Source organism: Gambusia affinis, linkage group LG22 (genome assembly GCF_019740435.1).
Source record: "Gambusia affinis linkage group LG22, SWU_Gaff_1.0, whole genome shotgun sequence".
In the NCBI taxonomy this organism is placed as follows: domain Eukaryota; kingdom Metazoa; phylum Chordata; class Actinopteri; order Cyprinodontiformes; family Poeciliidae; genus Gambusia; species Gambusia affinis.
The window spans coordinates 2,250,586-2,265,922 of NC_057889.1; the positions used below are offsets into that span (position 1 = coordinate 2,250,586).

Below are 15,337 nucleotides of genomic sequence, written 5' to 3' on the forward strand. Positions count from 1 at the left end.
AATTAGGTGTTTCTATTGTTTGAGGAAAAAACATCCACATCAAACATCTCAACAAATATCCAATATTGTTTGGGGTTAATGTTGGTGAAAAGGTTCAGCCAATCAGCTTCTCTTCCTCCTCAATTTCCTCCATCTTCACTTAAAGCTTTGACCTGTAAGTTGTAAATCTTTTCTTTCTGAGAAAGCCGACAGAAATCCAAAACTGCTGTTAAAGACGAGCACAAACACTCGCTCCACGTCTTCCCTGTGTCAGTAAATCTTATCGGTTTGAAGGATTTGATTTCCACGTTTCAGCTGAGGTTGCGCTTACCAAACCAAAACCGATGTACACTTCTATAAATATAGGAGGTTTTCTTTCTGTTCTGCCTGATAAAACTTCCTATAATTCAGGAGACATTCCTGCCTCACCACGTCTCTCTAATCCACAAACATCCAGGCTGCAGTCTTCAGAAATGCTTATCGAATCATAGCTGTTCGAAATTCCTCACCTGCCTCTGGAAAACCTCCCTTTGCTGTGTGTGTATAGAAATGCTCAGAGTGGGTTTGTGTGAGATGAAGAGGGGAGGTCAGCAAACACTGCAGAGCAGCTTGCAAGCAGGGCAATAATTCACCCTCAGCGAAAGGCATTCATAAAAAACCTTCACAGAAGAGACAAAATACATTGTGTATTTATTGTTTTTTCTCTCCATGTTTTCCTCTCACCCCTTTTCTTTCACACAGAAACACAAATCCACTCCCTCTCTGCCTCACCTTTAATCTTCATCAAGGCTTTTGCAAAGAAATATGATGATAAATGACACCCAAAAACCCCCCCAAAAAACTAATAACAGTCTTTGAGTTGAAGAGACAAGATTGAAACTCATTAAAGGTTTTGACAGCAGGTGTGTGAAGGTTTCTGTAGGTGTGTGGAGCCGTGTTTATCTCTATGTGGATAAATGGAAAAAGAAATGATTCCAGAGGAGAGTTGAGGAATTGTTGGACATATCAGTCCTCCCTGAATCCTCCTGGTTATATTGCTTTCTTCACACTCTTGGCGAAGAGATTAACAGCTAATGGAGCGGATATATCTGCTATTAGCCCCGGCAAGCACAACAATAACAACTATGACAACACTGACAGCGTGGAACGTGCTCTGCTTCAGAAGACGGCTGCAACAACGCCGCTACAAACATCAGAAATGTATCTGCTTCTTTTTCTTCTCGGCCTCGTGTCGGACTGGGAATAAAACGCTGAAGAGGGATTAGCATCAGTCACAAAGCAAAAAAAAAAACTTTGCAGACTCTAACAACTTAAATCCTTCAGCTAGACTGTAATGTTAAATGGAATATTGTTTCTGCAATTTGGATTACTAATATGAGACTTTATAGGAAATTACATCAGAAGAGCCTCATTAGGATTTGAAATGCAAGCATAAATATCCAAATGATCTAAATATCTTTATTTCTACAAATCTGCATTGAGGCATGATTAACTTAATTGTTGCATTTATCAGGATAATCTTGCAGCAGAGTGTTTGGTGAAAGCCTGGAGCTCTCAGTTCATCTTCACCAAATCAGTGTAAGAGGAAGTCAGGCGATTTTAATGCTCTGCTGATAAATCAGATCCTTTGCCAAATATGGTCTTGATGGAACAGAGTTTGTTTATTGTTTTTACAGGTAAATATTTGAGCAGCAACCTGGTCTGAAAAAACACATGAAGCACAGAGATCCACAGGGTTGATCTCCTGTGGATCAACCCGCAGAGCGACCCAGGAGGAGTCAGCCGCCAAGGCGATACTTTCTAAAGAGAACCGTATTTTTCATGTTTCTTGGCTGTTTGTGTGGATCTCATAAAATGTCAGGTAAATTTAGAGAAATAAACATGTAACAACTCAAGTGTCACATCGATGCCTTCAGTTAGCCACTTGTAGAGTAAGTAGGAACAATTTCTGACTGACATCAGATAAAGTTAAATCAAGACATTGGTGTTTCTAACAGGAGAGACAGAATGTACCAGGTTTAAAAGTTGAGAGAGTTTGAGCTGTATTTCTGTGTATAAATGGAGGTGGGTGATCATTATTTTAATTCTTCAGCCCTTAATGGACAGAATAGAGACAGAAAGTCAACACACTGTGTAGTAATAAGCATAAGTTAGCACAGCAGAGCAGAAAACTCCTCACACACACTGCTGGTGTGTACGGATGTTTTACAGGAGCTCTCATGTCTGTTTCTCTGCACACATTATCTGTTAACTTAATGCTACAAAATGCAATTACACTTGAATGGAGCCGTTTCTCACTGTGGGCGTCAGAGTAGTTTGAATAAGTGGGAAGGATATGATTTGACATTTTAGAACAGCATTTGTGCTCTGAGCACACATATTCATCAGATGTGTGTGGATCCCGGTTGATGTCATTTCCTCTGACAGTCTGCTTGTGTAAAACAAATATTTCTGCATAAGATTGCTGGAACATCACAATATTTTAAATGTTCTTGATTTTTTTCTGGACATATAGTCAGATTTATATATTCATATCCTCTTACTGAAAGAGAAAAATATTCAATCAGCATATTTTTATTACCGTGACAAGATACACTGAAAAAAATACCTCTTTGGATGAACATAAAAAAATGATGGAAAGGTTTTCCACCTGATTACTTTGCTTTATTTCAGCACCATGTAATTCTGTTACTCCTATTTAAATAAAATGTGTTGGCTCAACTTAATTTATTAAGGTTGATTCAACTCATTCACTATAGTTGGACCCAATGTAATTTAAAAGAACCAGCCCAACTAATTTGCAACATTTTAGACCAAATAATTTACTTGACTAAGATTAATGGGAATTTAGTTGAAACCAACTTTTTTTTTCTTTTTTTTTCTCCAAAGAGTTTTTGCAGCGCTAGTGGCTCATATTTTTTTGAGACAGTTAAATGCACTGTGTCAATGCATTTAAATGCCAATAGTGCCCTGCAGAGAAAAACAAATATCTATAGTTTAATGTGTAACTAAAACTGCTTTGACGTTTTCCCAGGCGCAAAACCGTTTTGTCGCCTGATCTTCCATGATCTCTCGTGATCCCCTGATCTCACTAGATCCTCTTCAGAGGGAAATGAATCTGACTAAATTGAATCACTTTAAAAACAAGATAAAAACGATTGTTTTGCGTGAACTCGCGTGACATCCTGTGATCTCACTCGGCTTCGGCACCAGATCAGTCTGACTCTAATCAATCATGTTATCTCAACATGATTAAATTTCATAAATGTGAAGTTGTTGAATTTCTTGTTTATCCAACATGATTGTATCACGTTTTTGTTTGAAACATGAAATTATTTAGTTAAAAGTTCATGATATTCTAAGTAAATAAAAAGTGAGGAGGGTCTGTCATCATTTCTCTGCAAACACACTTTGCAAACGATGCTGACTTTTTAAGATAAGAATGTTCTGGAAAAAGAGAATATAGCCAGGACTACTCACCAAGTACGAACAACAACAGTCCTTCAAGGTTAATAAAACACATTCAGAACTTTGATTCTTCAAACTGAGGAAGTCGGAATATTAGTAACGTCAAACTAACCCTTATTAAAAAAGTTAAGACGTTACAAATATACTTTTCATTTTGAGTCAGTTAAGCTGCACATGAACTACCTGCTGACCTTTGACTGACATTAATTAAAGCTTTTCAGGCGTTAGAATAGCTGGAAAAACAAAACAACATCCTGCAGTGATGAGAGAAAAGCGGACGCTCTGTGGAAGATCATCTTAATTTGTGGAAGCTGCACACAAAGACGGGCCTGCATGGTCACCCCACTGCTTAGTGATTTCTGACATGTTTTAAACAATAACCTGCCAGAAAATGCTGTGATTGCATTGATGAAAGCTTGGCTTGAAGCAGAAGAAGCTGGCTGTGACCAGCGCTGAATGGAGAAATGACACATGGAGCACAAATGACTGGTGACAGAGAAAACAGCTTGTTCTCTGTCTGCTCTGAACCAGTTCATTTGCTCCCTGTCGACTCGCTGTTGTTCCTCGAGTTGGACGTGATTCTGCTTCTTAGCTCTTTATCTTTTCTTAGCTCTTCTCCTCCCGCTCATATATTTCTAAACGATATCATATTCCCTTCATACTTTTCAGGAATTAAACATTAAAAATGTGGTTTTATCCCTTTGTGTCACTTCTCTCGTTCTCTCTTACAATCCCATTCTGTCCAATTTTCTTTTTACTGAACTCCCTCTCTCTCTCCGACTTTCTGCACAAGTTGTCTTCACATTTTTGCTCCAAATGTCTCTGTTATCCTTCGTTCCAACTCTCTTTATCCTCCTTTTCTACTCCACTCTCTATAAAGTAGATTGATAACTCAATCCTTCATACATCAAGGTGAGAATTACAATTTTCACACCAGCACGCACAAATGTCAGCAGACAATTACCGAGCTATTCATGCAGCCTTCGCACGCACACACACACACACACACTCTGTACCTTCCTCTATCAGACCATTTTGACATTTTACAAAGCAGCCCAGATTCAGCTGAAAATAACGTTTAAAGTGGGACATCAGAGAAAACAGGAACAGAAAGCTGACCAGTTATCAGGAACCTTTCTTCAAACCACCAAGAGTCCAACAATAGCAGACACATTTTAAATGCCACGCTGTTATTTAAAACCAGACGCGTACATCATACAACACCTTTTTTAGTAATGATTAATTCGTAATAACTTCTGCAAGATTGGAGGCCTGCCTGGTTTAATGTAGGGCTGAAATGATTATTTGGATTAATTGTGATTAATTATTATTGAGGGTATCGTGAACCAATTTAGTAATCAATTGTTAACATCAGTATACACTTTAGAAGGGTAACTAAGCCAAAACTGTACAAAAATATATTTATTCTGCATTTAAGAAAAAACAAAAAACACCTTTATCTGTAAATATGTTCTACCCAGAACTTCACCTGGTTCAAATTCTGTAAAAAAAAAATCTGTCAGGTATTTTTTGCTCTCCAATTAATAGTTAGTTTACCCAAAAAACAAACAATAAATCAGTTCTACACTGTACTGATGTTAAGTCAAACATAAAGGGCTTTTTGATGTTAAAAGTATTTTTAGCTGCAGATGCAAATGATCAAGGAATGATTTTGATGCATTTTAAGCAGTAAAAAGCTTATTTTTATTTAGCTTTAGGATGTTTTAATCAAGAAACAACAACTAAACCATTCCATCTCCCAAACGGAGAAAACTGTTTCAATAAAATGTTTTGGAATTAAAATAATAATTTTGTTGATAGAGTTGACATTTTGGAAAAAAGAAATTATGACATAATGACAAAATCCGATCAATTATTGGTTGAACTTATGCGACTTACACTTTTACATAAAGCACTTTGAATCCCCATGTGCATTAGCAGTGCTATGCTACTAAATCTACTTTGCTTTATAAATGACAGGATAAAAAAACTCCTCCACTGTTAGTTTGTTGGCAGAAAGTTGAAAAGTTTGGGAACTACCAGTTAATGTCAAGTTTTAGGACCAACATTTTCTAGGAATCACTTTGTTGTTAAAAATAAGTCAGATCAAATTGAGTTTCTGCAGCAGCATTTTAGAAAATCCTCCCTGAAAATAAAGTCTAAAGTTGATTCTCTCCAAAGTTATCTGTCGACAGATTCCTTGTTTATCCCTTCAGTTCTGGAGCCTTTTGGTTCCGGATTCATTTGTAGATCAGAATCAAATAGCATACGATTTTTAAAAAAATATCCTTTAACAAGTTCTGGTGGATGGTGAATCATTATTTTTAAAAGCAGCCACTATTCAGTGATACCAAAACAAATATTATACAAATAATATTTAATATTGAAATTATTTTGTTCATGTTGATCTAGAGACACAACATAGCTGTAACTGAACTAGAATTATTACTTTTTTCAGTCTGTGTGTATCTGAGGATGTTGGAAACAAAAGCAAACACTGTAGACTGGAATAACTCTGCAGTCAAACGTTTGATTGTGCCGCATCCTCAAAGTTTAAAAATCCCAATTATACTGATTCTTGCAGTTTTTTGTTATATTTTTTTTAGGAATTGGTTGAATCATTTATAAAGGATGAAGGAATGAGCCAGGCTAAAAATGCAAAACATCCTTTTCTTAGGTTTTTGTAGGAAGCACACTCGCTGCTGCAGGAATGGCACAGTGATTGCAAATTGGCTGTCTGTATAATATACAGACACACTGCTCATTTAGCTGAAACCTGCAGGAGCAAAACAAGAAATCAATGCAGTTCTAAAACACCTCACTTACTTATCTGTAATTTTCTCAATGTGCTCTTTTATAGCAGCCAAATGTTTAAGCGTCCATAGTGAGGAAGCATGGAGCCTTTGGGTTTCGCCAGAATATCAGGATTACACAACATAAACCTGAGATCATGAAATCACGATGGACTTTATTGGTATTTAATGCAAACCTTTTCAAAATTACACCGGGATGTAGAGAGGAAGCAGAGCAAACAGAACTTTGCAGCCTGTTCAGTTGACTCTGATGAAATGACTCATCATAAAACCAAAGTAACTCCAGGTGGCGTCCTGCAGGTCCATGTTACTTAACCACAGCAAATGACACAAGCTAAAGGTGTTTCTACTGTTTGAGCAGGTTTGTCAGGATTTTTAACCCTGCAGTGATGAGGGGGATGATGCAATATTCCATATTTGAGGCAAACATGCTTCCAGACTTCCTGGACATTTTTATGTCAAACTTTCATACTTTTCCAAACACAATTTTTTTTTTTTCATATTTGTACTTCAGAAAAGGGTACAAATATGAAAGTTATTTGTAACTTTTCTGAAGTACAAATATGAAAGTTATTATTTGAACAGTGATCAGTCTTTTGATGTGTATTACAATATTAATATAAACAGAATCTCAATCCAAATGAAGTGCTTCCATCCAGTATTTAGTAAGACTTTATATTTCACCTGCCATTAATAAAAATCACCCATATTTAATATATTTGGGCTCTTAATTAGACTTCAATCATTCTCAACCCTAGGTTTATGTATAGTTTTATTTGCAGAGATGCTAAAGCTCATTGTGGTTGATGGGGAGAATATAATGAACAAAAAGAGTCTGTAAAATATTCAGCAGCATCATGGTCACATGTCTTCCTCATATCATGTTTAGCTGATGGACAGGCAGGTTTAACCTCTAAACGGTGGGAAAGGAAATTATCTGGACATATAGTCATTTTTTTATTTAATGAAATCAGAATCAACCTTTTTTCAGACTGCAGGGTTTATCATATTGAACTATGTGGAAAAAACTAATTTGTTAAAGTGAGAAAAAGTATAAAAAATCTCACAAGATGAAAGTAAAGAAGGAGCAACCAGGAAAATTGAGTAACTCTCTCATATTTGCATTGTACAAACTATTTGTGTTTTTCTCCAAACTGTAATGTTTGGGTTCAGTAGCGGAGCCAAACTGTCCGGTGATTCATCCTGAGAAGATTTCAAACAGCAGCAGGTTGTCAGCCATGTGATGAGACGTTCCCACAGATAAGGCCCTCAGTGGCAGGGGCCAGTTTCGTTAGCCAACCTGTGAGCCCCCTGCACTACGAGCTTCATATAAAACATTATTACCATTATTCCCACCCTGGGAGCCGGTTATGGCTCCTCTGAAAACTCATTTCCCTCTCCTCTTGTCCATGTGAATACCTCCTGATAGGGAGAGGGAAGGAGAAAGGAACAATAACCGCATTTCATATGGGGAAATGAATAATTTCAACTGCGAATGCGCCTCCAGTTTGTGTATGTGTGTAATTGTGTCATTTACTGTAGTGTAAGGGGGCATTGTGTTTGCATCTTGTCCTATTGTGGAGCGGCTGGGCGTTGTGATACACAAGGCGAGCACAATGATTGGAGCATCGATCATGTTTTTCTTGAGGAACGACAGACAGAAACCTGTCAGAGGCGGACAACATCCTGTTTGCAAAGAGAATTTCAATGAGATCCAACATCTCAAAGTTCAACAGCCGTGATGGTTTCTGGCTTAAAAGTGAAGAAACAAACACAGAAAATAAGCTGGAAAGTGTTTAAAGAAGAGAATATATAAGGAATAAAACAACTAAGGAGCTAAACTAAACTAAGGATGGAAAAGATGTACAGGACTAAACGAGAATGTTGAAAATAAAACTCGAACAAAAAATGTGACTGAACTTCCTGGATTTGGACATTTTTGTGAATCTACCAGTTGAGGTGATTGTTTACATTCTCAGAGACTGAAAAAAAAAAGTTAATATCTGGACTGCTAATGTAAGAGGTCAAACATTTACACTGTCAATAAATCTATGTTAAAATAGTAAAACCCTGTTTTGCAGTGTTTTCTCACACACAGTGTGACGTCACCTCTGCTTCTACAATTAGTGACTTAACAGTGCTAGAAATGAATATCTGTGTATGTAGGCCTGTCATGATAAACAATAAATCTATTAGTCGCACGATAAATTAAAACTATCGAGTCATTTTAATTATCGGCTTTATCGTCTCTATACAATATTATCATTTATTGCAAAATGTTTTGAGACAATTAATCGCTCAGCAAAATTTGTTATTGTGACAGGTGTGTGTAAATACTAAAAAAGTACATTTCCTTTTTGATGATTGATTTTTTTTGTTAGTAAAATTACAGGACAAACAAACAAAATAGAGTAAGTTTAACAGAAGTTAAATAAGTGTAGACAGAAGGGTTCACTTATTATGTCTAAACTCTTTAACAATCATCTTAACATAAACAGCAGCATTCTTTTTTTACCAATACAAAACAAAGAATGAAATAACTGGTGCAGATCACGTCTCACAGAAACAGAAAACTTCAGTTTGGTGTTTCTTTACTACTTCTTCCTTGCATTTTTTATTGTTTTTATTATAAAGTTTTAATTTTTCATCACAGTTATTCAGCACAATTCCTCTAAATTTATACTTTGTTTATGGCTTAGTATTGGGTTTATATGAATTACCACTTTTGGCACTATCAGGCAGAAGGATAGAGATTTGTGCTGTTGAATATCTTTGCTTTTATATGAATTGCAAATTGTTTTGAACAATTCACTTCTGTTTACTTGGGACAATTTTTGATGAGACAGGAGAAACTGAGTAAACAGCAACATCGCTAACAAGCAAGGCTGGAGAAGAAGTCAGGATGGGTGAGAAACAAATAAATAACACACACACACCCACACACACACACACTCCTCCTTTGGGATTTAAGGCCCACACACAAACACAAGGTCTAATGTTTATTCAGAGCCACAAACGAGGAACAGACCTGCTGATTGTTTCTGACCTGCTGTGTGTTTATGCTCCTCTGCACCGTTCCAGCTGATAGTTACCCAACACCAACACTGCCTGCATTTACATATACGCTAATAATGTGATTAGCATGTGATTAAGCCAATAAGAGCCTGTGTAAACAACTCCTGATTACAGGCAAAACATGGAAATGAATTTAGCAGGAACAGAATTAGAAATTTTAATCCCAAAAGAAAAAACATTTCCACAAAGTTACATTTAAAAGTCTATTAATTTTATTTCAACTGAAACTGAATTTATATGTGTTCAAAGGAGCTCAAAGGTCCAGAACTTCTACTGATGAGAAAATCCAGGTCAATAAATTTGTGACTTTATGTCGATATAATTATTTGTTTGTGACTCTAAGCTGATCTCAATTCTGACAGTAAAGTGTAACAAATTCTAATTATTTTAGAAAAAACTCAAATCTGACCAACAATTACATTTTATATCGTAACAGTAAAGTCTGTTTTTATACAGAAAAATGAACAAAAACATTAACTTGCAACCAGATGTGGAATATCAAAAACAGCTGCTCAAAAATCAGCAATAGAACAGCTGCACCAGATTAAAATCAAACTTCTGGAATGGCCTAGCCAAAGTCCTGAAGTTTATCTGACAGGAAGTCAGTCCAGAGAAGAGAGCTTACTTTACAGAAGATATGCTAATTCTAGATACAATGCTCCTTCACTTTCATTTCCCTAAAAACAGCCGAGTTGCATTAAAACTATTGAGCACCAACAAAACGGTGAGTCTCAGAAACCTTCAGGTCTGGTCCAAAGAATCTCCAGCTTCAGTTTCAACATGTATTCAGATAATAAGCCATCACACACTGGATGAATCCCAATTAGCTCCTCTTATTCCTGTAACAGAAGCAGACTGTGTGCACCGTAATGATCGCAGGAGGCCACCTTTACCTGCTGACAAATCCGACAGCTTCACACTGGCTGTGAAATTCTGTGGGATTAACTTGGCAAGTCTGAATCTGGCACAAGTAGCAGAGATGAGTTAAAGCATGTGTGTCATGACTCGAAAAGATCCATTCACTTACACACACACGTACACGCCCACACACACTCCTGCAGAAAGAGCAGAGATTCACTCATTAGCTCAGAGTTTGCAGAACAAGTCCACACAAGTTTTTATTCTCCCTTATTTCTGTTCTTGATGGGCCACAGTGGTTGCATCTGTTTCTACCTCCAACTGAAACAGTTTAATTTCACTTTAAGTTTTATACTGAGACTTTTAGCACAGGAATGTATTCAGGTCAACTTACGGCAACAGAAAATTCAGCTTCAACAGCTAAAAAACAAAAACATCTGAAAACACGTTCTGCTCACACAGACCTTAAAATGAAGACAAAACTCCTCTGAAGACGTTTATTTTAAACACAAGATCAAACCGAGCTTTTCATTCTGGAAACTCTCAGAATCTGAATGTTAGCAAAACGTAATGATATTGCTGCAAGTCGTAATGACAAAATTATTTGCACTGAATCATTTGGTAATACGTCGCACACATATTACATTAAGTTGATTCTTATGTATGAAGAGGAAGTTGAATGATTTAAACAGAAAAGACTATCTCTTTTATCCTTCAAGCGTTCAGTATTTCTCCAAGTTTAGCTCAGCAGAGATTCATCCATCTGTTTTAAAAATGATCCAAGAAACAGAATTACTGACAAGAACACCTAACCAAGCTGTTTTCAAACAAAGCCAGGATTTAAACTGAAAATGTAAATTCATTGGAAAACAATGCTAGTATGCCCAGGAGATGAATCACATTTTGTTTTGGAATAATCAGAGTTCAGTGTCGTTCTCTTGTCAGCTTTTTGAGACAAGTAGAGACACGAAGCGCATCAGGCTGAGCCGCACAAATCACACAAAGTCAGGTTGTGGAGCTGTTTAAAAAGGGATCCAAATACCTTAAAACACCAAAACGTGTTTATTTAAACAGTAACTTCTACATTTAAACCCAGAGTCAAATTTTTTAAAAGTCCACCCAGTAAAGATCCTGATTCGTCACTTAGCAGGAAGAATTTATCAACGGTACATATTAGCAGGAATTTTATTCAATTCTAATGTATCAAGAAAATATTAAAGCATCGTAACGTGAAAAAGCATATTACAATTGCATTGGTACAAATATTGATATATTTAGATTAAAATGCCATCTTTTAATCAGAATGTTACTCTTAAAAAAACTGTCAAATTTGTCGAATTTAGCTGATAGAATTTTCAATACAAGAAAAAATCTCACGCATCTAAATAAATATCTAAATAAACGTTTTAGGAGATAATTCAGTAGCGATTAGATAAACCAGCAGGATCTTTATCTCCTTCTATTTGTATACTTAGACTAACAATCAGCACCATAACGGAGCCAAGCTCAGATGGATTTAATAATCCCTTTCCACTGCACGACTGTGTGGAAAAAAGTTGGCTTCACAATTTAAAGCTGCAGCTTAGCTCTTTACAACACAAGATATCAAAACAGATTTCCACCTCAAACAGTTCTTGCTTCATAGCTTCTACTTCACTGCATCAGATCATCACAGAAACATAAACACACAGTGCAGGTGTTCCCACACAAAATGTGCCCAGACCTCTGTGAAAGCATCCAGTTTCATTTACACTTCAGTTATAAAAGCTGAGCTCAGGAGCAGCGACAAACATCTGAGGAACATAACATTTACATTTTCGCAGAATGAGGATAGAATGCTAAAAAACATGCAGCTGTGCAGAGTTTCTGCTTCATAAATTCACACTTTTTACCAAAAACAAAGAGGGTGAAACCCAGCAAACGAAGGAGCTCGATACGCAGCATCCCTTCCACAAAAACATCAATAAAACAGCTTTTCCATCCGAAAACCTTTCATCTCAGAGTCGCAGACAATCATTAAATTCAAGTTGCTAACTGTCTGGTTCTGATGGAAACATGATAGTTAAGATACTTTACTTCTTCAGACAACCAGAAACAAAACTTTAAAGCTTCAGTTTCAAAGAAACTAATCTTTAAATTTATACTTTCATCTAACAGCATCGGATATTCACACATAATGATGTTGCATTTATATGCTGTGCTCCAAATCTTCCTCAAGATTCCTAAAAACTGATCACTTAAATGTAGGAGATCTACACAAGTTGAATTCTACAGATTACAGAATAAAGCAGATTCTACAGACACAAAGCCAGGTTGAAAATCGGTCCAGTTATCTTGAAAAGGTTTATAATAAACTTTAACAACAGAGATAACTCCCGTGTTAGACAGTGAAACAGGTCAGTTTGAGCTGAAGACTCTGAAATTGGAAATAAAGGGGTTTGCAAATCAGCAAAGACAAAAACAGTTTTTGTATTTCTGCTGGGAATTAAATTTTTCCTAAGGGATTATAAAGTCTTATCTATCTCCATCTATCTAAAACATTTATATATTAGGATGTAAAAATACTTAAAAAGTAATAAAAGTTTAAACAGCCTGACTGTGGGCGAAACTGAAAGAAAGTGGCACTTTGAAGGATGTTTGGTTGCAGTTTTATGTCACCAATTACTTTAACAAGCACACATTAGAGAATTTACTTTACTGAATGTCCAAAGTAATGAGCAGTTAAATGAAGTCCCTAGAAAAATAAAGCATAAAATAACCAGGAAGTTTAACAACTTCTCAAATTCAACATATGAAGTCTATCATCTTATATTTCAAGTTTTCTTCTACTAACAATCAAAGTAAATGTCTACTAAATCAGTTTTTAATCTCTTTTTTTACCTGAAAATCTCAACACTAACGGAGAGTTACGTTGTTATGATATGTAAACGTCATGAAGCGAATAAAAACAAACATCTGAACAAACTTATCAGTGTTGTCATTACCTTTCAGTATCAGTTTCAGTCTGTTTAACCACAAAGTGACATGTGTGTGTGTTTCCTTCACCTGGTTATTCCCCGTCTCTCCGCCTCCGGCTGCTGCTCCAGCTCCCGCACCGAGCTCCGGCAACTTCCTCCGACTCAGCACCAGCAGGTAAACCAGCGCTCCCAGCCACACCAGCACCGCCACGGCCACCGCCAGCCTCCGACAGAGACGCTTCATTTTCCGGTCAGGAGGAGCAGACGGCGCCCGCAGCTCTGGTGCTGTCAGAACCCCATTTTAGGAACCGGAATTTAAATAAGAAGCAAATAAAAGAAGCGGATAAAAGCAGAGGGAGCTCCTCCAGCTGAGACGACACGAGCCCGTCCGGACCCGCTGGCTGTTCAACACCGTGCGCGCGCGCGCTGCTTGACGCGCTCTCAACTCTCACCGGAGCTCGAGCGCTTCTGGAACACCGCCGTGTGTCCACGTGCGAGTGAGGTCGGTGCGCGAGTGCGGAGTGAGTGGCTGAGCGCGTTTCTCTGAGGTAGTCCTGAACCCTCCTGCAGGTTTGAATGGGATGGCGGAGCTCCACCTGCCGACACCCACTCAGCTGCTCCGGTGCTGGGCGACATGTGAATGTCTGCGGCTGCAGGAGAACCAGGTCTGCCGCTTGGTGTGGGACCGCAGAGCGCAACATTTTCTCACGTTGTAACACAATTTAATTGTATTTTATAAGAATAATGAACGATAAAGCAACAAAAAGCACAAATGTGAAAGATATACCTGGCTTGGACATTGTTTTGCTATTCAGCGCTCTAAAACAGGGCCGGCCCAAGGTTCTGTGGGGCCTTGAACAGAATTTGATTTGAAGGCCCCTGTTAGTATATATGCTGTATGTAACTAGCATATATACTAAAACTGTCACCATGCTGTGACAGTATAGCATGAAACAGATAATCTGTGAAAAATATCAAGCTCCTCTGCCTTCTCCCAGTGATTCCAGTGCTAACTGGCTCTAACAACAATAAGAGCCAGGATCATGAGCCACTGTCAATCATGCTTGTGTACGTGCTGCTCACACTCTCCCCCTCGTTCTCTGCTATGCTACTACTGTTTCACCATAATAGAGGCTGTCATAAATGCTCCGGCTAGTTGCATGGCCACTGATGATGGCAGATAAACCGTTTTTCTAGAATGGTAAGTTGCTTCAACACCATTAGCACATTTAGCAGTGCATACACAGGCATGATTGATAGCACTAAGACCCTCCTCCTGACACTGATTGGTCGTATTTCCAGAAGACGTGTGTTTTTTTCAGAGGCAGTAGCTGCTCAGTGAGGAGGTAGAGGAGCAAATAACTTCAGCAAAAAGATAAAAACAGAAGCAGAAACTCAAACTTTAGGACTTATTTATATGCATTAATCTATATTTTATGGAAGCATCATCATCAGTTTATCTTTCTCAGATGAGACACAAATGCAGCACATCTATGTAGTGGCCAGTCAGCAGCGATGTGTTTATGAAGTTTAAAATACATTTCACTGCTGAGTCACAGGTCAGAATATAACAGCAGAGCATGGCTGACATGAGGTCAAAGTAAGACTGAACTCTGATCACAGAAAACTACCCAGCTCCTACTGAGAAATAAAAAAAAACATGTGTCCAGCTGCAACAAAACACCTGGAAAGACAACAAAAAGAAAGAGAGGAAGACGGAGAACAAAAATACAAATGGAAAACATGAGATAAACCTGGTCAAAAGTGGTAGAAAGAGCAGGAAGGCTTTCTGTTTTTGTAGCTGCAGTCCCATTAATATTGAGTCAGAAAAAAAGAGAGTCAGTGATCCCACGTTTTATTTCAATAAATTATCAGACATCCCACTGAGGATAAAGCTCTGTCTTAGAGTTCATGAATAAAACATGTGGAGCAAAATATAAAAAATGATCCCATTTATGTCAGGAAAGAGCTCAGAAAGACAAACGCTTCAACTAGCTTGGTGTGCCATCTAGTGGTGAGGTAACAAAACTGCAGATAAAACTACATTTTCCAGTGAAGCTTGGAAAAAATAGATTTGCCCAAACAATACGTTATATTGTCTTCAAAAACTGACATTAAGCATGAAAATCTCAGAAAAACATAAATGTTTCTGCAGCTTCATGTTACCTTTATAAAGATTATTAAAAT

General features: G+C 37.5%; 1 protein-coding gene across 2 annotated transcripts in view; it reads right to left on the reverse strand.

Annotated features, from left to right (window-relative positions):
* Positions 1-13,874, reverse strand: part of galnt14 (UDP-N-acetyl-alpha-D-galactosamine:polypeptide N-acetylgalactosaminyltransferase 14 (GalNAc-T14)) — a 145,711-nt gene extending 131,837 nt beyond the window's left edge. The window contains exon 1 of one of the 2 annotated variants that reach the window (XM_044106869.1): positions 13,239-13,873. In XM_044106869.1, coding sequence (XP_043962804.1) covers positions 13,239-13,394 — 156 coding nt within the window. In that variant the 5' untranslated portion in view covers positions 13,395-13,873. Of the gene's footprint in view, positions 1-13,238 lie in introns of both variants that reach the window. The other variant, XM_044106870.1, reaches the window with a different exon arrangement.
* Positions 13,875-15,337: the final 1,463 nt, after the last annotated feature.